The sequence below is a fragment of the Schistocerca nitens genome, chromosome 7 (genome assembly GCF_023898315.1).
Source record: "Schistocerca nitens isolate TAMUIC-IGC-003100 chromosome 7, iqSchNite1.1, whole genome shotgun sequence".
In the NCBI taxonomy this organism is placed as follows: Eukaryota; Metazoa; Arthropoda; class Insecta; order Orthoptera; family Acrididae; genus Schistocerca; species Schistocerca nitens.
The window spans coordinates 168,841,045-168,867,089 of record NC_064620.1 but is presented as its reverse complement, the minus strand read 5'-3'; the positions used below and the strand labels follow the sequence as shown (position 1 = coordinate 168,867,089).

General features: G+C 41.4%; 1 protein-coding gene across 1 annotated transcript in view; it reads left to right on the top strand.

Moving 5' to 3' along the window:
• LOC126195522 (ATPase family AAA domain-containing protein 2-like) overlaps nucleotides 1–26,045 on the top strand; it is a 57,773-nt gene that overhangs the window by 6,724 nt on the left and 25,004 nt on the right. The window contains exon 5 of the mRNA XM_049934149.1: nucleotides 14,787–15,028. Coding sequence (XP_049790106.1) covers nucleotides 14,787–15,028 — 242 coding nt within the window. The remainder of the gene's footprint in view (nucleotides 1–14,786; nucleotides 15,029–26,045) is intronic.

The following is a 26,045-nucleotide window of genomic DNA, read 5'->3' as shown; positions in this document are numbered from 1 at the left end:
TTATGTAGCAGTGGTCTGGCCTCTGATGGGGTAGTATAAGCCTGTGATGGGACTGGATTAGGTAGTGCCGGGTTGGTGGATTGGGCAGGTCTTGCGTCTGGGTCTTCCACGGGGATATGATCCCTGTGGCAGGGGATTGGTGGTGGGAGTGGCTTAGGGATGGACAGGGATGTTGTGGACATTGCATGGGTGGCAGAACATCAATTTAGGAGGGATGGGAAGTATCTTGGGTACGATGTCCCTCATTTCAGGGCACGATGATAGAATATCAAAGTTCAAACAAAGGATGTGGTTCAGTTGTCCGGGGTAGTATTGAGTGACAAGGAGGGTGCTCCTTTGTGGTTGGTTCTTAGGATGGATATGAGGATCAGGTGTGTGTGAAGATATAGCATGAGAGATCCTCACACACATCTGATCCTCACATCCATCCCAAGAATCAACCAAAAAGAAGCAACCCCCTTATCACCCAATACCATCCTGGACTGGAGTGACTGAACATTGTCCTTTATCAGGGCTTTGATTATCTATCATCATGCCCTGAAATGAGTGACATCCTACCCAAGATACTTCCCATCCCTCCTAAAATGGTGTTCCGCTGCCCACAGAGGAATTATATCCCTGTCGAAGACCCAGATGCAAGCCTGCCCATCCACCAACCCAGCATTACCTACTCCATTCCCATCACAAGCTTATCCTACCCCATCAGAGGCCAGGCTGCCTATGAAAGCAGCCATGTTATATACCAACTCTACTGCAACCACTGCACAGTGTTTTACATTGGTATGACAAACAACCAGTTGTCAATTAGAATGAATGGCCACCACCAGACTGTTGCCAAAAACAGAACCACCCAGTGGCACAACATGCAGCAGAACACAAAATTTCAATGGCTGCTTCACAGCCCATGCCATCTGGATCCTCCCCAGCACCACTAGCTTTTCTGAGCTCTGAGCTGCAAAGATGGGAGCTTTCCTTACAGGACATCCTTCGCTTCCATAACCTTCCTGGCCTAAACCTAAAGTAACTCACTGCCCCCGCCCCCACTGCCCAATTGTGTGTGTGTGTGTGTGTGTGTGTGTGTGTACATGCTTTCCCTGCAATCTTGAAAAAGGAAGAGCTTGAAAAAGGAAGTGAAAGCTAGGCAAGATCTGGACCTTTCATTTGTGTTCCTATTGACGATGCAGCGCTTCTCCCTTTTGGTGAGTCAGTTCTTTTATTCCTGAATAATCACATTACAATGTATATTGCAATTTTAAATGGTAAAAGTTCTGCTTATAGCCACCACATCTTTCTAGTCTTGCAGACGCATACATGACTTGCATGATGTACATATATGAATGAGTTCAACTGTTTAAAATGGTGATGTACTTGCACATTGTAATATTCAATCAGCAATATGAATACTACTGATTCATTGTGAAGACAGGTTGTATAGTGAAGACAGTTTTAGACTAAAACTAGTAAATACCAAAAGAACTGTGTAACTGAGACTGTGGGAAATAAAGAATAATCTAGCTGTCTTCTATATATACACGAATCCAATTGCTGTCGACTGTCGAACTGACAAGGTTTGCTCCTTACTACAGTAGCAGAAGGGGCATCCCACCAAGTTGTGTGACAGCAAATGCTTTGTATCGATGTTACTTTGGGAAATGTGGGAAAAGATCACGTAGAAAATATAGCTCATGCCAAACCCGCTGAAGCCAAGCAGTTGGCAAATGGCCACATCTCGCACCAAACTGCACTGCAGCTGGGAGGACCATGCCTTACTGGTGCTGCAGTCAGGCAGCTGCAAATGGCTGTAACTCTGTAGCTCACACCAAGTGGCAGTGCAGTCAGATGGGCCGGCTGGTGCGATAATTTGCAGCTACCATAATTGCCATAAGATATCATTCAAAACACCACTTAGATCTGGAGCAGATACTGTTCTCACTTCCTGAGAAATTTCCTTATCTAACATTGTTATTTGACAAAATTATGAAGAAGGATAGATTATGAAGGATAATTATGAAGAGGATAGATTGCTCGCTCTCACCATGTAGTGGAGATGTTAAGTCGCAGATAGGTGCAAGAAAAAGACTGCTAAACAGGTAAGCGTTTGGCTGAAAGGCCTTCTTCTGAAGTAGACAACACACTCACTTTCACGCTAACACAACTCACACACACAGAAGAACTCTGTCACTGGTCACCAAGGCTGAACTGCGAACAATGGCAGATGATGGGAGAAGTAATCTGAGTGGTGGTAGTGGTGGTGGTGGTGTTGGTAAGAAGGAGGCTGGGGCATGGAGGGGAGGAGATAGCAGGGTAGAGATGGGGAACTGTAAATTGCTGCTTGTGGAAGCATACATGGACGTGGTAGGGGCAGGGTAGGGCAGCTAGGTGGAGTTGAGAGCTTAGGTGAAGAGGGGCAGGGGCTGGGGTGTAGAGAGAAGTAAAGAGATTGTGGGTGAATTAGTGGAACAAAGGCTGTGTAGTACTGGAGTGGGATCAGGGAAGGGGATAGGTGGGTGAAGGACAGTTACTAACGTAGGTTGAGACCAGGGCTGTTATAGGAACGTAGAATATATTGCAGGGAGAGTTCCCACCTGCACACTTCAGAAAACTGGTGCTGGTATGGAGGACCGAGATGGCATAGCCTGTGAAGCAGACTGCCTCAGACTTCCCCTTGCCCCCACCACCCAGATTGCTTCTCCCATCATGCACAGTCTCAGTGGCCAGAGACAGAGGACATGTGTGTGTGAACGTGTTTATTTTGTCTAGTTTAAAAAAATTCCTTTTGGCCAAAAGTTTACTTGTTTAGCATTCTTTTTGTTGTACCTGTCTGCAACTCAACATCTTCACTATATGATGAGTAGCAATCTACCCTTTTTATAATATTGTCATTATTCAGTCCTCAATTTTCTGCTGTTTGATTTCAACATTGTTATTTGAATTTTAACCATAATTTTATGCAGTGTCCCGTAAACAAAATAATCACTACACCAGACAGTTGCATGGCAGTAGATACTTAGTGCTACCTGTAATGAGCTGGGATGAGTCACTAGTTTCAATAAAAAACAGATTATTCTTAAAATGTTCATTCATCAGTGCAGTTTTCAGAAGTAGTATGTGACAGCTGGTTTTACAGGTATGATGGAGGTACACTGGATTCACTGGATTTTGTTTACTTTTTGTCTGACCTTGGTTTGCACTGACTTCTTCCAAAATCCAAAGACATCCATTCATGATGGGAACTTATTGAACATGATGACCAAAGGCTGGTTTGATGCATCTCTCCATGCTGTGCAAGCCTCTTCATCTCTGAATTACTGCTGCAAACAATGTCCATCTGGACCTGCTTACTGTACTTGTTTCTTGGTCCTCTACAGCAATGTTAACTCCCCCACACAATCTTCCAGTGCTAAAATGATGATTCCTTGACAGCTAAGAATGAGTCTTCCTTTAATCAAGCAATGCCACAAATTTCTTTTCTTCCCAGTTCTATTCATTAGTTATGTGATGATCTGCCCATTTAATCTTCAGCATTCTTCCGTAGAACCACAATTTCTTCTCTTGTCTTGTCTGAACTGCTTGTCATCCATGTTTCACTTCTGTACAAGGCTACAATCCATACAAGTGGCTTCAAAAAAGGCTTCCTAACTCTTAAATTTATATTCAATGTTAATAAATTTATCTTCTTCAGAAATGATTTTCTTGCCATTTCTGGTCTACAGTTTATATCCTATCTACTTCGGTAATCATCATTTATTTTGTAACTCTTCAGGCTTTCCCGGCGATCTAATGACATCTTGGGTTGTCGGGTGTTCTGCCGGATATCAGCGTCATACTTGCACGATATTTCGGTCACGTAGCTCGTAACCTTCATCAAGTGCGACCTGAGACTGCTCCTCGAGTGGACCTGGTCCAGTATTTATGCCTATGGCCTTCCCCCTCCACCAACAGCTGGGGTACCAAGCGTTCCCCTTGCGGTCCGCGCCCGCTCACCACGACCTGTTGGAGCGTTGCCGCTCCGTTTTTCATTCACTGTGGCTCTGGATGTTCCCTCTGCGGTCCGCGCCCACCAGTCCCACTTCTGGGTGTTCCATCTTCGGTCTGGTGCTCCTGGCAGTCCGTCAGGTGCTCGTTTTCCATCTCCATGTCTCTGGTTCTTCTGTTTGTGCAGTGTTGCAGCTGGCCCCGTTGCTCCTTTAACAATTCCAGAGCCGGATCCCAGGCTCTGCCTAGCTGGTACCCTGTGTCACGGTTCATAAGATCGTCAGCCATTTTAATTTCTATCGATTCTCTTATAACACTGTCCCAAAATCTGGATGTTTGTGCTAGAATCCTGGTATCCTCATACTTCATGGCATGATCTAGTTCTAGACAGTGTTCAGCAATGGCTGACTTAGTCACCTGTCTTAATCTAGTGTGCCTTTGATGTTCTTTGCACCTGATCTCCACAGTTCTTGTCGTCTGGCCAATGTAGGACCTGCCACATTGACAAGGTATATTGTAAATCCCTGGTTTTCGTAACCCCAGGTCGTCTTTGACACTCCCCAGCAGTCCCCCAATCTTGTTGGATGGACAGAAAACACACTTGATATTGTGTTTACGGAGGATCCTACTGATTCTGGCAGAAATAGAGCCAGCATAGGGCAGATATGCCACCTTCTTTGTTTCATCTTGGTCTTCTTCAGGAACCTGTGGTATGGTGGCTGGTTGGAGTGCCCTCTCAATTTGTCTGTCCGTGTATCCATTCTTGGAGAAAACTGTTTTGAGACGTTCTATCTCTATAGGTAGATTCTCTTGGTCTGACAGGGCATGTGCTCTGTGGACCAAAGTCTTCAGAACCCCATTCTTCTGTGCAGGGTGGTGACAGCTGCTGGCCTGCAGATATAAATCAGTGTGTGTTGATTTTCGGTACACACTGTGGCCAGTTGATCCATCTGCTTTCCTCTGGACTAGTACATCCAGAAATGGCAGCTGGCCATTCTTCTCCAGTTCCATGGTGAACTTGATATTAGGGTGGCATGAGTTAAGATGTTCAAGAAACTCATTGAGCCTGTCCATCCCATGTGGCCAGATCACGAAGGTGTCATCCACATACCTAAAGAAGCATGTGGGTTTAAATGTGGCTGTCTCCAATGCCCTCTCCTCAAAACTCTCCATAAACATGTTGGCAACCACAGGGGACAGTGGGCTGCCCATAGCTACACCTTCAGTTTGCTCGTAATATTGGTTTCTGTACAGGAAATACGTGGATGTCAGTGTATGACTGAACAGGTCCAACAGAGCACCGTCAAATTTCTCTGCAATCAGTTCTAGTGAGTCCTTCAGTGGGACCCTGGTGAACAGCGATACCACATCAAAACTGACCATGATGTCCGAATCTGTGATGTGCAGTTGCTTGAGGCGTTGCAGGAAATCTTCTGAGTTGCGGATGTGGTGAATACATTTGCCCACATATGGAGACAGGAGACCTTTCAAGTACTTGGCTGTTGTGTACGTAGGTGCCCCAATATTACTGACAATTGGACGTAGGGGCACGCCCTCCTTGTGTATTTTAGGCAGACCATACAGTCTAGGTGGCACTGGCGCTTTTTCCTGTAGTTGTCTGATGATCTTATCAGGCATCCCTGTTTCCTTCAAGAGAGCACTAGTCTTCTTGGCCACCTTGTCCGTGGGGTCACACTCCAGAATTCTGTATGCAGGGTCCTCCAGAAGTTGGCGTACTTTCTCATCATAATCCACCCGCTGCAAGATGACAGTGGAGTTCCCTTTGTCTGCTGGCAGTACCACAATGCTGTTGTCTTCCCGGAGTTTCTTTAGTGCAAGCCTCTCCTCGGTTGTGATGTTCGATTTCGGCGGCCTGGCCTTGGTGAGGGCCCTGCAGGTCTCTCGGCGGACTTCCTCTGCCACATTAGGTGGAAGTGTGGCTGCAACTTGCTCTTCTGCACTGACGAAATCTGAAATGGGTACATTTCTAGGGGTCGTAGCAAAGTTGAGACTCTTGCTGAGTACCTTTAAGGTTGTATCATCAAACTGTATGCCACTTAGACTGTATGGTCTGCCTAAAATACACAAGGAGGGTGTGCCCCTACGTCCAATTGTCAGTAATATTGGGGCACCTACGTACACAACAGCCAAGTACTTGAAAGGTCTCCTGTCTCCATATGTGGGCAAATGTATTCACCACATCCGCAACTCAGAAGATTTCCTGCAACGCCTCAAGCAACTGCACATCACAGATTCGGACATCATGGTCAGTTTTGATGTGGTATCGCTGTTCACCAGGGTCCCACTGAAGGACTCACTAGAACTGATTGCAGAGAAATTTGACGGTGCTCTGTTGGACCTGTTCAGTCATACACTGACATCCACGTATTTCCTGTACAGAAACCAATATTACGAGCAAACTGAAGGTGTAGCTATGGGCAGCCCACTGTCCCCTGTGGTTGCCAACATGTTTATGGAGAGTTTTGAGGAGAGGGCATTGGAGACAGCCACATTTAAACCCACATGCTTCTTTAGGTATGTGGATGACACCTTCGTGATCTGGCCACATGGGATGGACAGGCTCAATGAGTTTCTTGAACATCTTAACTCATGCCACCCTAATATCAAGTTCACCATGGAACTGGAGAAGAATGGCCAGCTGCCATTTCTGGATGTACTAGTCCAGAGGAAAGCAGATGGATCAACTGGCCACAGTGTGTACCGAAAATCAACACACACTGATTTATATCTGCAGGCCAGCAGCTGTCACCACCCTGCACAGAAGAATGGGGTTCTGAAGACTTTGGTCCACAGAGCACATGCCCTGTCAGACCAAGAGAATCTACCTGTAGAGATAGAACGTCTCAAAACAGTTTTCTCCAAGAATGGATACACGGACAGACAAATTGAGAGGGCACTCCAACCAGCCACCATACCACAGGTTCCTGAAGAAGACCAAGATGAAACAAAGAAGGTGGCATATCTGCCCTATGCTGGCTCTATTTCTGCCAGAATCAGTAGGATCCTCCGTAAACACAATATCAAGTGTGTTTTCTGTCCATCCAACAAGATTGGGGGACTGCTGGGGAGTGTCAAAGACGACCTGGGGTTACGAAAACCAGGGATTTACAATATACCTTGTCAATGTGGTAGGTCCTACATTGGCCAGACGACAAGAACTGTGGAGATCAGGTGCAAAGAACATCAAAGGCACACTAGATTAAGACAGGTGACTAAGTCAGCCATTGCTGAACACTGTCTAGAACTAGATCATGCCATGAAGTATGAGGATACCAGGATTCTAGCACAAACACCCAGATTTTGGGACAGTGTTATAAGAGAATCGATAGAAATTAAAATGGCTGACGATCTTATGAACCGTGACACAGGGTACCAGCTAGGCAGAGCCTGGGATCCGGCTCTGGAATTGTTAAAGGAGCAACGGGGCCAGCTGCAACACTGCACAAACAGAAGAACCAGAGACATGGAGATGGAAAACGAGCCCCTGACGGACTGCCAGGAGCACCAGACCGAAGATGGAACACCCAGAAGTGGGACTGGTGGGCGCGGACCGCAGAGGGAACATCCAGAGCCGCAGTGAATGAAAAACGGAGCGGCAACGCTCCAACAGGTTGTGGTGAGCGGGCGCGGACCGCAGGGGGAACGCTTGGTACCCCAGACCGTAGATGAAACCTCCAGGAGTGGGGTTGGTGGGCGCGGACTGCAGAGGGAACACCTAGAACCGCAGCGGACGGAAAACGGAGCAGCAACGCTCCAGCAGGTCGCAGGGAATGGGCGCGGACCAGAGAGGAAGCGCCTGCAGCCGTTGGTGGAGGGGGAAGGCCATAGGCATAAATACTGGACCAGGTCCACTCGAGGAGCAGTCTCAGGTCACACCTGATGAAGGTTATGAGCTACGTGACCGAAATATCGTGCAAGTATGACGCTGATATCCGGCAGAACACCCGACAACCCAAGATGTCATCATTTATTTTAGTGCCAAACAGCAAAACTCATCTACAATTTTTAGTGCCTCATTTCCTAATCTAATTTTATCGGAATCTCTGGATTTAATTTGACTAACTTCCATTTCCCTTGTTTTGCTTCTGTTAATGTTTGTCTTATATCCATCTTTCAAGACACTGTTCATTCCATTCAAGTGCACATGTGAGTCCTTTGCTGTCTCTGACATAATTGCAGTGTAATCTGCAAACCTCAGAAAGTTTTTATTTCTTTTCCCTAAACTCTAACTCCTTCGCCAAATTTTTTGTTGGTTTCCTTTTGTGCTTGCTTGGTGTACAGACTGACTAACACCAGGAATAGGTTACAGCCCAGCCACACTTCCTTCACAACCACTGCTTCCCTTTCATGCCCTTTCGACACTTACAGTTACTGTCTGGTTTCTGTACAAGTTATACACTGAAGTGTCAAAGAAACTGGTATAGGCATGCGTATTCAAATACAGAGGTATGCAAATAGTTAAAAAATGTGGCACTGCAGTCGGCATTGCCTATATAAGCAACAAGTGTCTCAGGCAGTTGTTAGATTGGTTACTGCTGCTACAATGGCAGGTTATCAAGATTTAATTGAGACTGAATGTGGTGTTATACTCGGTACATGAGTGATGGGACACAGCATCTCCAAGGTAGTGATGAAGTCGGGATTTTCTGATACGACCATTTTGTGAGTGCACGACGAATATCAATCTGGTAAAACATCAAGTCTCTGACATTGCTGCGGCTGGAAAAAGATCCTGCAAGAACAGGACCAACAATGACTGAAGAGAATAGTTCAACATGACAGAAATGCAACCCTTCTACTAACTGCTGCAGATTTCAATGCTGGGCCATCAACAAGTGTCATTGTGAGAACCATTCAATGAAAACAACATTGATACAGGTATTTGGAGCCGAAGGCCCGCACATGCTTTATGCTTCACCTGCACCTGTTAACACCAACTTTGCACTGTTGATGACTGGAGACATGTTGCCTGGTTGGATGAGTCTTGTTTCAAATTGTATCAAGCAGATGGATGTGTACAGGTATGGAGACAACCTCATGAATCCATGGATCCTGCACATCTGCAGGGGACTGTTCAAGCTGATGGACGCTCTGTAATGGTGTGGGGCGTGTGCAGTTGAAGTCATATGGGATGCCTGATACATCTAGATACGACTCTTGATATGTGACACGTCTGTAAGAATCCTGTCTGATCACCTGCATCCATTGATGTCCATTGTGCATTCCGACAGACTTTGGCAGTTTAAGCAGGGCAATGTGACACTCCACACATCCAGAATTGCTACAGAATGGCTCCAGGAACACTCTTCTGACTTTAAACACTTCTGCTGGCCACCAAACTCCCCAGACATAAATGTTATTGAGCATATCTGGGATGCCTTGCAATGTGCTATTCAGAAGATCTCCAGCCCCTCATACCCTTATGGATTTATGGACAGCTCTGCAGGATTCATGGCATCAATTCTCTCCAGCACTAATTCAGACATTAGTTGTGTTGTGGCATTTCTTCATGCGTGTTTGCGGGGGCTCTACTCGATATTAGGCAGGTGTACCAGATTCTTTGGGTCTTCAGTGTATAATCTTTGATTCCTGTATTTTACCTGTGCTACCTTCATAATTTCAGAGACTGTGTTCCAGTCAACATTCCTCTAAATCTACAAATCCTATAATCATAAGTTTGCCTTTCTTTAGCCTGTCTGCTATGATAGGTTATAGGGTCAGTATTGCCTCGCACATTCTAGCATTTCTCTAAAACCCAAGCTAATCTTCCCCAAGGCTGGTTCCTATGAGTTTTTCCATTCTTCTGTAAATAATTTGTGCCATTATTTTCCAACCATGACGTATTAAACTGGCAGTTTGGTAATTCCCACACCTGTCAGCAAGTGTTTTCTTTGGAATAGGAATTATTACATTCTTCTTGAAGTATGAGGGTATTTCCCCTGTCTTGTACACCAGACGGAATAGTTTTGTCATGGATGGATCTCCCAAGGATATCAACAGTCCTGAGGCAACATCATCTACTCCAGGTGCTTTTTTTCATCTTAGGTTTTTCAGTGCTCTGTCAAATTCTTCTCACAGTATCATATCTCCCATCTCATCATCATTTATTTCCTCTTCCTTTTGTATAATATACCCTTCAAGTTCATTTCCCTTCAATAGCCCCCCCTCCTCCCACTATATATTCCTTCTACCTTTCAGCTTTCCCTTATTTGCTTACTACTGTTTCCCTATCTAAACCCTTATTATTCATACAGCTGCTTCTCTTTTCTCGAAAGGCATCTTTAATTTTACTATAGGCGTTATTTATCTTTCTGCTGATTATACAGGTTTCTATAGACTTACATTTGACCTTTATCCATATTTCACTTTCTGTCAGCTTCTTTTATTTTTTATTTATTTATTTATTTATTTTTTTGACATCTGTATTCCATTTCACCTGCTTCATTTGCTGCATTCTTGTATTTTCTCCTTTCATCAGTTAAATTCAATGTCTCCTGTGATATCCAAGGATTTCTACTAGGTTCTGTCTTTGTACTTATTTCAGACTCTGCTCCCTTTTCTATTTCATCTTTCAAGGCTACCCATTCGTCTTCTGCTATATTCCTTTCCTCTGTTTCAGTCAATTGTTACCCAATGCTTTCTTTGAAACTCTCAGCAACCTCTAGTTCTTTCCACTTATCCAGGTCCCACCTCCTTAATTTCCTACCTTTTTGCAGTTTCTTTAGTTTTAGTCTACAGTTCACAACCAATAAATTGTAGTCAAAATCCACATCTGCTCCTGGAAATGCCTTACATTTTAAAATCTGATACCAAAATATCTGTCTTATCATTATACGATCAATCTGAAACCTTTCTATGTCTCCAGATTCTTCAACATACACAACCTTCTTAGATGTTTCTTAAACTAAGTGTCAGCGGTGAGTAACTTATGCTCTCAGCATAATTCTACCAGTGGCTTCCTCTTCCATTCTTTTTCCTCATTCCATATCTTACTATTTTTCCTGCTCTTCTTCTTCCTACTAACAAATTCCAGTCACCCACCACAGTTAAATTTTCCTCTCCCTTTACTATCTGAATTATTTCTTTTATCTCATCATAAACTCTTCCAATATCTTCATCATCTGTGGAACTAGTTGGCTCATAAACTTGTACTATTGTGGTGGGTGTTGGTTTCCTCTCTGTCTTGGCTACACTACTCCATTCACTATGCTGCTCATAGTAGCATACCCACATTCCTGTTTTCCTATTCATTTTTAGACTTAGTCCTGCAATAATTCTATTTGATTTTGTATTTGTAAGGTGGTTATAACTTCGCACCTTACAAGTACTCATCTGCATACTTTGTCGTGATTTACAACTGCAGTTAGCTATAATTTGATAGGTTGTATATCATATATATGAATATTTAAAGAAGACTGACATTGTCATGTAGACCTTGTAAATTGTTGTTAACACTTATTGCATGAAAGGTGCCAGAGTGTCTTCATTATCAAAATGGTGTAATGAATGCTTACCTATACTAGTAGAGTTTGGAACACCAGTGGAAATGAAATGGAAGGTGTAATTCAAGCCCTGGGTGGAAAAGCCCACACAGGTGTGTTGGTCCTGCTTCACACAGGAAGTGCTAAGTCAGACAGTCTGGGCACCTGAGCGCAGAAGCACAATGCAGCAGCGCCCAGCTGGTATTGTAGTGGGGCCGAAAGAATAACCGGATAATACTTCGGAAACTCTGAAAATCTTGGATGCAGCAGAGATGAAAGAGGAAGCATTACCTTGGAAATCACAGGCTGGGTTATTTCCGACGATTTCTACTCTGAGAAGTGTACCATTGTATGAGTATAGGTATTTCTTCACAAACTTCCGCGCTGGATGACAAAAGACTAAAATATGGTTGGTTGGCATTCAGAAGAATCTGTAGAGATGGAGAATATTCCGTGGTTTCGAGAATGTGATTCGCCTTCTGAGTTACGAGGAAGGGGAACCGAGCTTTGCTGGGAAGCCAGCGGTGGAGAGAAGAGGTCTTCCGTTTTGAGCTACCGCGTTTGATGGTCGCTCAGTATCAGCTTTGTTGGTGCAGACGGATTTGCTTTCTTTGCTCTCAGGAGATTTTATAGTTAGAACAGTCAGGCATTGTACTGTTGCAAACTTATATGATTCTGGACTTCGCCTCTGGGTTGAGAGTCATCGTTGGGTACATAGTGTTCAGTGATTGAGAGCTTTTCTTCTACCTATACGGAGACGTTATCCGAACTCTGTCCTTGTGGCTGGGAGTTCATGTTTCTCGTCTATAGAACACAGAAAAGTGAAGACAGTATTAAATTATACTAGTCAGAGGGCCATCTTATGCCGTCCTATTGTTTGAATGAGGTTTGATTGGAATGACTCCTTACCCTCTCCCTTAAAACCCACATCCTTTCGTCTTTCCCTCTCCTTCCCTCTTTCCTGATGAGGCAACAGTTTGTTGCGAAAGCTTGAATTTTGTGTGTATGTTTGTGTTTGTTTGTGTGTCTGTCGACCTTCCAGCACTTTCATTTGGTAAGTCACATCATCTTTGTTTTTAGATATATTTTTCCTACGTGGAATGTTTCCCTCTATTTTATATATATATATATATATATATATATATATATATATATATATATATATATATATATAACAGAGGGAAACATTCCACGTGGAAAAAATATATCTAAAAAGAAAGAAAGATGATGAGACTTACCAAACAAAAGCGCTGGCAGGTCGATAGACACACAAACAAACAAACACAAATATACACACAAAATTCAAGCTTTCTCAACAAACTGTTGCCTCATCAGGAAAGAGGGAAGGAGAGGGAAAGACGAAAGGATGTGGGTTTTAAGGGAGAGGGTAAGGAGTCATTCCAATCCCGGGAGCGGAAAGACTTACCTTAGGGGGAAAAAAGGACAGGTATACACTCGCACACACACACATATCCATCCACACATACAGACACAAGCAGACATATTTAAATATGTCTGCTTGTGTCTGTATGTGTGGATGGATATGTGTGTGTGTGCGAGTGTATACCTGTCCTTTTTTCCCCCTAAGGTAAGTCTTTCCGCTCCCGGGATTGGAATGACTCCTTACCCTCTCCCTTAAAACCCACATCCTTTCGTCTTTCCCTCTCCTTCCCTCTTTCCTGATGAGGCAACAGTTTGTTGCGAAAGCTTGAATTTTGTGTGTATATTTGTGTTTGTTTGTTTGTGTGTCTATCGACCTGCCAGCGCTTTTGTTTGGTAAGTCTCATCATCTTTCTTTCTTTTTATATATATATATATATATATATATATATATATATATATATATATATATGCTTACCAAACAAAAACGTTGGTATGTTGATAGAGACAATAAAAAACACACAAACACACACAAAAATTTCTATTTTTTTTTTAATTTCTATTTTTTTATCGTCTTTATCAACATACCAACACTTTCGTTTGGTAAGTTACAGCATCTTTGTTTTTAGATATATTTTTCCCACGTGGAATGTTTCCCTCTATTATATATACTGTGGCTGGAGTTCACTCCGATGCACCGGATGCAGTACATTTGGTGATGGGCTTATTAAGGTTATAAAGCTAAACAGCTGTGATCACGTAAATTTTATTTCCACTGAGGTTGCACACCTCTTTGAAAGTAGTGTCTTCTAGTGTTTGGTATGTAGATGACGTCAGTCATCTCACGTTATTTATATTAGATGGCGTAGCCATAAAAAGGGGAAGATTTGGGCAATTGATCAATTGTTTTAGTTAGGAAATTCATTTGTATCTCTTTATGTCAATTGGACTTTGATATAAAAACATTTGGTAGGTACTAATTCCCTTAATCATTTATTTATGTTTATGTTGTAATTTATATGTTAAAGAGCAAGAAAAAGGAGATAATCACCATAAAGAGATCCTAAGATCTGCTTCAGGGGGTAATCAAACAGGGCCAAATCTTCATTTTCACATTCAGTGTTTCCATTGTGCACATCCATTTTACACCCAGCTGGAGTAGCATCTTGGATATTTATAACCATGTACTAACCTGACCATAGATCGTGTTCATCCTGCCACTGAATTACACTGATCTCTGCTATATCTAACTTCAACCTATCCCTTTCTCAGTTTAGATTTTCTAACCTACCTAGCAATTACAGAAGAAAACATTCCACACTCCAATCCATAGAATATGAGTTCTGCTTTTCCTGATGATGAGATTCTCCTGAGTAGTTCCCATTTGCATATAGTAATTGGGGGCTATTTTAACTCTGGAATATTTTGTACAACAGGTTTCTTCATCATTTAACCGTATAGTAGAGTTGCATATTCTTGGGAAAAAGTGATTGCTATAGTTTCCCTTTGCTTTCAGCCATTTCAAGTGCCCGCAGGGCAAGGCCATGGAGGCTGATATTACAAGACCAACCTGGCTGTTGCCCCTGCAACTACTAAAAATCCTGCTGCCCCTCTTCAGGCACCACAGGTTTGTCTGACCTGTCCACAGATTCCTCTCCAATGTGTTTGCACCTATGGTACAGCTATATGTGTCACTGAGGCAAGCAAGCCACCCTACCTCAGCAGTGTCAGTGTTCATGGGCTAGAGATAGACAGAATGATAATTGTTTTCTAGTGCTCCAACTTGGAGTAGAGAAAGAAAGAGATTTAAATAACACAATTTTACTACTACAATGATGAATTAGTTGATTACTAACATCTGTTTTCAGATTCATTCTGTTTTTAAATCATGAGCTAATAGTAAAAATAAATTTTCTTTGCTTGATACAGGTTCGAAATAAAAAACAAAATGCTCTTTTGTCCACGTATATTGTTGACTGGGTCTGCAGACCAAGGCCTCACATCTCACTTGGCACCTGCAATTTTGCATAGGTTGGAGCATCTGCCAGTTCATCTCTTTGATGTTACTACATTGTGCAAATACAACAACCTCACAGATTGTGGTTGTATAGAGGTTTGTATGCTTGTACTAGGAAAAGGAGCAGCTACAGTAGATTTGTGGTTGCATAGAGGTGAGTATGCTTGTACTAAGAAAGAGCAGCTACAGCAGAATTGCATTGTAGTTGCTAAGTAATGTCCTTGCAATAGGTATGTTCTGAATTATATTAATTGTTAAATTAATATGGAAGTCATATTATCAGAGAAATACAACAATATACAATTTATTTATCAGAACTGGGCTACAGAGTCTGTCAAGTGAGGTGGTGCAGTGGCAAGACACTTTTGAGAGGACAGTGATTTGGATACATGTCTGGCCATACAGATTATGGTTTTCCACAATTTTCCTACATTGCTTAAGGATACTATTGGGATGGTTCCATTGAAAAGTACACAGCCAACTTCCTTTCCCATCATTGCTTTAAACTGGTTTCTGCTTTACCTCTAGTGACCTAGTTGCCAATAGGACACTAGATCCCAATCTTTCTTCCTTATATTCTTTCTTATTTCATTTCACAAGAAGCAACTGGCTCAATAATAGTCATTGAGAAACAAAAATTAGATATTTTAACAGAATTAGAATTTCAGAATTAATTTAACAGATATGAATTAAAATAATTAGCAGAAGCATTGCCAGGTGTGATTTGAATTTAAGTAACAGTGATGAAACAGATTTCTTTTCACTAACAGTTGTCTGGCGCATTTAATGGAATTTTATACAGGTTTTACATGTTTGTATGATTGGAGCAATGTGAAGATTTAGTGGAAAGACATTTCTTCCGAAGCCAAAACCACTAAATATTATTTATTTCATGATGACCAAAATAGAAGATGACAGCAAGCTTCTGCCAAGACTGGTCATGATGAAATAAATAATATTTAATGATCTTGGCTTCAGAAGAAATTTCTTTGGTTTATAGAATTTTGTCTTGGTACTAGAGCATTACTGTGATGCACACATGAGTGTCGACCTGAGGTAACATGTTTCTCTGCAATTCTTCCTGTGATGGGTGGCACTAATACGCTGGTGTGCAAAACGGAAGGACAAAAGTAACTTTAACATGATTTGTCACTTCCAAGTAATAAAAAGGAAGAACTGCTGCAGTGTAGTACAGAAGGTAACTGAAAGAAGTAAGCAATGAGATAAACAGAAATGACTCTTTTGTTCAAATACAGTAACTACACTGAAGTTACTGTGAATCATAATGGTCCAGTGGAACAGTACAACACAGTTCTTAATACGGCGTGTGATCACCATGGAAGGTAATGCATGCTCTGCAACATGTTCCCATGCTGGCTACAAGGTTGGTAAGGAGTTCTTGTGGCAAGCCATTCCTCAACCAGTGTGGCTGACAATTGCTGGATGGTCCTTGGTGTGTGTGGAAGTGCTGCAGTATGTCTCCAACACATCCACTAATGTTCAGTGCGATTTAAGTCAGGAGAATGGGCAGACCAGTCCATTTGCCAAATATCCTTTCATCCCAAGAACTGCTCCACTTGTGCTGTTCAATGCAGTCACGCACTGTCATCCATAAAAATGAAATCAAGGGCAAATGAACCCCATGAAAAGATGCACATTGGGAAGGAGTTCAATGTCGCAATAACAATGACCACTGAGTTTACTGTGTTCAAAGATTTGGAGGTTAGTATGCCCATACAGCATTATGCCTCCCCACACCATAACACATGGACCACCAAAATGATCATGTTCGATAATGATCATGGGTGTGTTACATATTCCCTCCTCTCACCATATGAGAGTGCATCTAGCATAGTTGAACATGATCATTTTGGTGGTCAGGTGTTGTGGTGTGGGGAGGCATAATGTTGCATGGATGTATGAAGAATAATACATGACTGCATTCAGAAACATAGTTGGAGGAGCTCTTGGAATAAAAGATATTCGGCAAATGGACTGGCCTGTCCATTCTCCTGACCTAAATTTCATCAAGCACATGTGGTATGCATAGGGGAAAAGTATTGCAGCATGTCAACACGCACCAATGGCCATCCAGCAGTTGTCCCCCACACTACTGGAGGAAGTTCCTTTTATCTCTAACTTTTGCACATCTGTGTAGAACCTCAAGCAATGTTCCTCCAGGTGATCTCTGGCAGTTATCTGACACAGACTGTGTGATGTTTGCCTGCTTTGTTTCTGCATTGATAGTCCTCAGTGTCTAAGTACTGCATTGATTGTTATACTGGCTGAAAAATGGGGGGGGGGGGGGGGGGGGGGAGTTCAACACTGACTACTGTAAATCATGTAGCTGACAGTTACTCAGCTGCATTTCACAGTTCTTTACTTTCACTGTTCACAAACCCCCCAACATTAACAGTTATACGGCCAGTTCACTATTGGCAAATTTAGATAAGCCTCATGAATAGCTTGCAGGCAAACGTCAGCATACTGCTACAATAGTTTGCTGTTGAACATCTATGAGCAGTAAAAACCTAATCAGGCAGTTGACATTTCTTTCAGAATAATGCGGTATGTGTGACACTACTTCTCAAATAAATGTAACAGACACATTCATTGTTTTAGTACACAGCCTACTTGTGTTACACTAATTCCACTGAATTATTGTTACTCTAATTGATACAGACTTCCCGTTTGAAAATTGGCCATGAACTGATTGACTGAGGACCAAAATTTGGGCCTTTATATATCTTCACAATAATAGGCTTTGAAACTATACATGGTTTGATGTTTAACTTACAGAAATTACAATTAAAACATAGCTCGTTCAATTAACTGTATATATCAAAAAATTCCTTCTTTTTAACAGTTTCTTCTTCTACAAGGGTTAAGCCAAATTATTTGTTTAAATTGTGAAATTGAAAGATATAGTTATACAAACAATACTTTTTACAAAACTGATAATTACTTTGGAATTAATTAAGGGCTGGCTTTGCTAACATATTTTTGAATAGAGCCAAATAAATACTTTAAAAATCCTAGTGGTTCTTCGTCCACATGTTTATAATTAGTACAAAAAATGGTTCAAATGGCTCTGAGCACTATGGGACTCAACTTCTGAGGTCATTAGTCCCCTAGAACTTAGAACTAGTTAAACCTAACTAACCTAAGGACATCACAAACATCCATGCCCGAGGCAGGATTCGAACCTGCGACCGTAGCGGTCTTGCGGTTCCAGACTGCAGCGCCTTTAACCGCACGGCCATAATTAGTACAGACTTTATATTTGTTTATAAGTCAACAATAGAATTCAAGTCATGGAACAATTACTAATTTCACCCTATAACAAAAGATATTAACTAGGAATAGTCAAAATAAATTAGGAAATTAATTAGATACTCATTCCATTAGAACTACTGGCAGCCTGGTGAGCAAGATGTATGAGACAGGCGAAATACCCTCAGACTTCAAAAAGAATATAATAATTCCAATCCCAAAGAAAGCAGGTGTTAACAGGTGTGAAAATTACTGAACTATCAGTTTAATAAGTTATGGCTGAAAGTACTAATGCAAATTCTTTACAGACGAATGGAAAAACTGGTAGAAGCTGACCTCGGAGATGATCAGTTTGGATTCGTAGAAATGTTGGAACACGTGAGGCAATACTGACCCTATGACTTATCTTAGAAGATAGATTAACGAAAGGTAAACCTACGTTCTTAGCATTTGTAGATGCAGAGAAAGCTTTTGACAATGTTGACTGGAATACTCTCTTTCAAATTCTGAAGGTGGCAGGGGTAAAATACAGGGAGCGAAAGGCTATTTACAATTTGTACAGAAACCAGATGGCAGTTATAAGAGTCAAGGGGCATGAAAGGAAATCAGTGGTTGGGAAGGGAGTGAGACAGGGTTGTAACCTCTCACCGATGTTGTTCAATCTGTATATTGAGCAAACAGTAAAGGATTCAAAAGAAAAGCTCGGAGTAGGAATTAAAATCCATGGAGAAGAAATAAAAACTTTGAGGTTTGCCGATGGCATTGTAATTCTGTCAGAGACAGCAAAGGACCTGGAAGAGCAGTTGAACGGAATGGACAGTGTCTTGAAAGGAAATAAGATGAACATCAACAAAAGCAAAATGAGGATAATGGAATGTAGTCAAATTAAGTCAGGTGATGCTGAGGGAATTAGAGCAGGAAATGAGAGACTTAAAGTAGTAAAGGAGTTTTGCTACTGGGGGAGCAAAATAACTGATGATGGTTGAAGTAGAGAGGATATAAAATGCAGACTGTCAATGGCAAGGAAAGCGTTTCTGAAGAAGAGAAATTTGTTAACATTGAGTATAGATTTAAGTGTCAGGAAGTCATTTCTGAAAGTGGCGTGTAGCCGTGATGGAAGTGAAACATGGATGATAAATAGTTTGGACAAGGAGAGAATAGAAGCTTTCAAAATCTGGTGCTACAGAAGAATGCTGAAGATTAAATGGGTAGATCATGTAACTAATGAGGAGGCACTAAATAGAATTGAGGAGAAGAGGAGTTTGTGGCACAACTTGAGTAGAAGAAGGGATCGTTTGGTAGGACATAGCTTTTCACAATATACATAAATGACCTCGTGGATGACATCGGAAGTTCACTGAGGCTTTTTGCGGATGATGCTGTGATATATCGAGAGGTTGTAACAATGGAAAATTGTACTGAAATGCAGGAGGATCTGCAGCGAATTGACGCATGGTGCAGGGAATGGCAATTGAATCTCAATGTAGACAAGTGTAATGTGTTTCGAATACATAGAAAGAAAGATCCCATATCATTTAGCTACAATATAGCAGGTCAGCAACTGTAAGCAGTTAATTCCATAAATTATCTGGGAGTACACATTAGGAGTGATTTAAAATGGAATGATCATATAAAGTTGATCGTTGGTAAAGCAGATGCCAGACTGAGATTCATTGGAAGAATCCTAACGAAATGCAATCCGAAAACAAAGGAAGTAGGTTACAGGATGCTTGTTCACCCACTGCTTGAATACTGCTCACTGGTGTGGGATCCGTACCAGATAGGATTGATAGAAGAGATAGAGAAGATCCAATGGAGAGCAGTGCGCTTTGTTACAGGATCATTTAGTAATCGCGAAAGCGTTACGGAGATGATAGATAAACTCCAGTGGAAGACTCTGCAGGAGAGATGCTCAGTAGCTCGGTACGGGCTTTTGTTGAAGTTTCGAGAACATACCTACACCAAGGAGTCAGGCAATATATTGCTCCCTCCTACATATATCTCGTGAAGAGACCATTAGGATAAAATCAGAGAGATTAGAGCCCACACAGAGGCATACCTACAATCCTTTTTTCCATGAACAATACGAGACTGGAATAGAAGGGAGAACCGATAGAGGTACTCAAGGTACCCTCCACCACACACCGTCAGGTGGCTTGTGGAGTATGGATGTAGATGTATATGTAGCTGTAGACATGTTCTGAGGCATTAAGGTCTCACCAGTTTAGTATTGGAGGGCAGCGTGGAGGGTAAAGATCATAGAGGGAGACCAAGACATGAATACACTAAGCAGGTTCAGAAGGATGTAGGTTGCAGTATGTACTGGGAGATGAAGAAGCTTGCACAGGATAGAGTAGCATGGAGAGCTGCATCCAACCAGTCTCTGGACTGAAGACCACCACAACAACAACAACAACAACAACACAAAATTAACCACAGAATTAGATCTGGGGCTATATTTTCTAAGACTGAGTGCCAACCTTTCCCTTTTACGAAAAGGCAGATTATACTCAGGTATGTTAATGGTGATTAGTCAAAAATGAAAAAATGAATTTAAGGAGGCAGACAAAACAAGAGAGGAAGTAAAGAGATCCCAGCTTGCTTTGTCATGTTGTCTCATTATTGGATTGACCAGATAGACATTGGAAATAGCTGACTGGGGAGTTCAATGACCACATGCGACCACCTCAGAAAGTGGGCTTAACAATCTACACAAAAAAATATCAGATAGAAAATATTATCAAAAACTACAGTACATATGTTTTTCAAATTCCTGCTTAAAAACATTACTGTAGATCACCTGCTTAGGTGGTGGTGCTGCTGCTGCATGTCTGGCAGACAGCACCACATGTAGAGGATGTGCGTAACTGCGCGGTGGCACTTTGAAAGATCGGCGAGTCGCAACAGTTGTCTCAAACTGCTTAAACTTGAAAGATTTAGCCCACATCTCGTGGTCGTGCGGTAGCGTTCTCGCTTCCCACGCCTGGGTTCCCGGGTTCGATTCCCAGCGGGGTCAGGGATTTTCTCTGCCTCGTGATGGCTGGGTGTTGTGTGATGTCCTTAGGTTAGTTAGGTTTAAGTAATTCTAAGTTCTAGGGGACTGATGACCATAGATGTTAAGTCCCACAGTGCTCAAAGCCATTTGAACCATCTTTTTTGAACTTGAAAGATTTGGGTTTCTTTCCCATTTGCAAAATCACTAAAATACCAAGTCCTGGTTTGGAATTCACACCATTTATGGACTCATATCACCTCTACGTCCAAAATACATACATTACCTCTAGCAAAACTCAAGTTGTGCAGTAGCATAGATTCACTAAAAAGAATGAGAAAAGAATGAAAAAAGAATAGAGTCAACATCACACAACTTAATTACTACTCAAATCAAAATTAAGGAGATGGAAATTGTACCAAATCATTGCTCTACTTCTCCACTCAATGGAGTACTACTCTCATTCAACCAGAAAATTAAATCTTCACAAAATCACCAAATGTTACCAAATAGTTGACCTGTCACACTCTTCACATCACTCTGGCCCCACAGTTATCAGTTGATCAGCAAATTTACTTTTCTTCATTCCAGTATTACCAATTTAAGCTCATAATTCCTCAGAACACAAACAGAAGTTTTCAGATAACCTATAGATCTAATAATGCAGCATTATATGACTTGTACCTCACTAAAGTATTGCTCTTTCTATTAAGCTCTCATTCCCAGCTGCAGTGTCATGAATTGCAAAATATACACAGTATCCAATGTTGACTAGTTCAAAATTAGATCCTCAATTTAGTTACACCACATTTGTTTGTCTATAGTTATCTTTTTCATTAATTATGTCTGTCAGCTCCATTATTTTACATACATTTCTTACCTCATTAGATAGTGGAGTGCGTTCTCAAAAAATATCCCTTCTGCAGAGACGGGCTCCTTAACCATTAAGATCCTAACTTAATTCATTATTGCTTTATTATCTAATAAATAAACACCTACTCTGCTTATCCAATGCAAAATTGATTCTACTGAAAAACGCTCCACAATAACAGATCCTTATGCTAAGGCAATCTTAACTCGCATTACTGATCAGACAGAATTATCAATTTAAAAAACTATTATTCCACTGTATTCCATCAAATTGCTTGAGATTCTAGCCTGAAGGGTGATACACATACAAATCGTGCTTATTCTTTCCGCGCACACATTATTCCAGGCAACTAGGTATTAAGTATTATTTCCTTAATGTTAGAAGACACTGAAACATGACACACTTCTAGAAATAGATAGTTACCTCAATATACTGATTGCACTGAACACAAACACTTCTATTATACCAAAATTAATATTAAGACCTAGTATTCAAGATTGTTTTTACTGCATATTGCCTCTGCTGCTGCACCCATGAGCTGATTACTTCATATGTTAATTATAGTTTCCAGATAATCTGCACCTTCTCCTCCACATATGCTGACACTTTTCATTTTCTGTTTACCTTACCTCTTTGTCTGACAGAAATTTTTTAACCATGACACCAATTTACTTTCATCATACTCCACAAAACCAGAATAAACACAGTATCTCATAGATTTTTACCAAATACCACTGCTGTTTGCCTTTCCTTCCATTCTCTTATGATTCCATTACTTATCACTATTGTTGTTGTTGTAGTCTTCAGTCCTGAGACTGTTTTGATGCAGCTCTCCATGCTACTCTATCCTGTGCAAGCTTCTTCATCTCCCAGTACCTACTGCAGTCTACATCCTTCTGAATCTGCTTAGTGTATTCATCTCTTGGTCTCGCTCTACGATTTTTACCCTCCATGCTGCCCTCCAATACTAAATTGGTGATCCCTCAATGTCTCAGAACATGTCCTACCAACCGATCCCTTCTTCTAGTCAAGTTGTGCCACAAGCTCCTCTTCTTCCCAATTCTGTTCAATACCTCCTCATTAGTTATGTGATCTACCCATCTAATCTTCAGCATCCTTCTGTAAGACCAGATTTCGAAAGCTTCCATTCTCTTCTTGTCTAAACTATTTATCGTCCACATTTCACTTCCGTACATGGCTACACTCCACACAAATACTTTCAGAAACGACTTCCTGACATTTAAATCTATACTCTATGTTAACAAAATTTTCTTCTTTAGAAACACTTTCCTTGCCATTGCCAGTCTACATTTTATATACTCTCTACTTTGACCATCATCAGTTATTTTGCTCCCCCAGTAGCAAAACTCCTTTACTACTTTAAGTCTCTCATTTCCTAATCTAATTCCCTCAGCATCACCTGATTTAATTCGACTACATTCCATTATCCTCATTTTGCTTTTGTTGATGTTCATCTTATTTCCTTTCAAGACACTGTCCATTCCGTTCAACTGCTCTTCCAGGTCCTTTGCTGTCTCTGACAGAATTACAATGCCATCGGCAAACCTCAAAGTTTTTATTTCTTCTCCATGGATTTTAATTCCTACTCCGAACTTTTCTTTTGTTTCCTTTACTGCTTGCTCAATATACAGATTGAACAACATCGGTGAGAGGTTACAATCCTGTCTCACTCCCTTCCCAACCACTGATTTCCTTTCATGCCCCTTGACTCTTATAACTGCCATCTGGTTTCTGTACAAATTGTAAATAGCCTTTCGCTCCCTGTATTTTACCACTGCCACCTTCAGAATTTGAAAGAGAGTATTCCAATCAAAATTGTCAAAAGCTTTCTCTAAGTCTACAAACGCTAGAAATGTAGGTTTGCCTTTCCTTAATCTTTCTTCTAAGATAAGTTGTAAGGTCAGTATTGCCTCACGTGTTCCAACATTTCTACGGAACCCAAACTGATCTTCCCGAGGTTGGCTTCTATCAGTTTTTCCATTCGTCTGTAAAGAATTCGTGTTAGTATTTTGCAGCTGTGACTTATTAAACTGATAGTTCAGTAATTTTCACATCTGTCAACGCCTGCTTTCTTTGGGATTGGAGTTATTATATTCTTCTTTAAGTCTGAGGGTATTTCGCCTGTCTCATACATCTTGCTCACCAGATGGTAGAGTTTTGTCAGGACTGGCTCTCCCAAGGCTGTCAGTTGATATAATTGAATGTTGTCTACTCCGGGGGCCTTGTTTCGACTCAGGTCTTTCAGTGCTCTGTCAAACTCTTCACGCAGTATCATATCTCCCATTTCATCTTCATCTACATCCTCTTCCATTTCCATACTATTGTCCTCAAGTACATCGCCCATGTAAAGACCCTCAATATACTCCTTCCACCTTTCTGCTTTCCCTTCTTTGCTTAGAGCTGGGTTTCCATCAAAGCTCTTAATATTCATGCAAGTGGTTCTCCTTTCTCCATAGGTCTCTTTAATTTTCCTATAGGCAGTATCTATCTTACCCCTAGTGAGATAAGCCTCTACATCCTTACATTTGTCCTCTAGCCATCTCTGCTTAGCCATTTTGCACTTCCTGTCGATATCATTTTTGAGACGTTTGTATTCCTTTTTTCCTGCTTCATTTACTGCATTTTTATATTTTCTCCTTTCATCAATTAAATTCAATATTTCTTCTGTTACCCAAGGATTTCTACTAGCCCTCGTCTTTTTACCTACTTGATCCTATTCTGCCTTCACTACTTCATCCCTCAGAGCTACCCATTCTTTTTCTACAGTATTTCTTTCCCCCATTCCTGTCAATTGTTCCCTTATGCTCTGCCTGAAACTCTGTACAACATCTGGTTTAGTCAGTTTATCCAGGTCCCATCTCCTTACATTCCCACCTTTTTGCAGTTTCTTCAGTTTTAATCTACAGTTCATAACCAATAGATTGTGGTCAGAGTCCACATCTGCCCCTGGAAATGTCTTACAATTTAAAACCTGGTTCCTAATTCTCTGTCTTACCATTATATAATCTATCTGATACCTTTTAGTATCTCCAGGGTTCTTCCATGTATACAACCTTCTTTCATGATTCTTAAACCAAGTGTTAGCTATGATTAAGTTATGCTTTGCGCAAAATTCTACCTTTGGCTTCCTCTTTCATTTCTTAGCCCCAATCCATATTCAACTATTATGTTTCCTTCTCTCCCTTTTCCTACTCTTGAATTCCAGCCACCCATGACTATTAAATTTTTGTCTCCATTCACTACCTGAATAATTTCTTTTATCTCATCATACATTTCATCAATTTCTTCGTCATCTGCAGAGCTAGTTGGCATATAAACTTGTACTGCTGTAGTAGGCGTGGGCTTCGTGTCTATCTTGGCCACAATAATGCGTTCACTATGCTGTTTGTAGTAGCTTACCCGTACTCCTATATTTTTATTCATTATTAAACATACTCCTGCATTACCCCTATTTGATTTTGTATATAGCCCTGTATTCACCTGACCAGAAGTCTTGTTCCTCCTGCCACCGAATTTCATTTATTCTGACTATATCTAACTTTAACCTATCCATTTCCCTTTTTAAATTTTCTAACCTACCTGCCCGATTAAGGGATCTGACATTCCATGCTCCGATCCGTAGAACGTCAGTTTTCTTTCTCCTGATAACAACGTCCTCTTGAGTAGTCCCCATCCAGAGATCCGAATGGGGGACTATGTTACCTCCGGAATATTTTACCCAAGAGGATGCCATCATCATTTAGTCATACAGTAAAGCTGCATGCCCTTGGGAAAAATTACGGCTGTAGTTTCCCCTTGCTTTCAGCCGTTCTCAGTACCAGAATAGCAAGGCCATTTTGGATAGTGTTACAAGGCTAGATCAGTCAATCATCCAGGCTGTTGCCCCTGCAACTACTGAAAAGGCTGCTGCCCCTCTTCAGGAACCACACGTTTGTCTGGCCTCTCAACAGATACCCCTCCGTTGTGGTTGCACCTACGGTACAGCTATCTGTATCGTTGAGGCACGCATGCCTC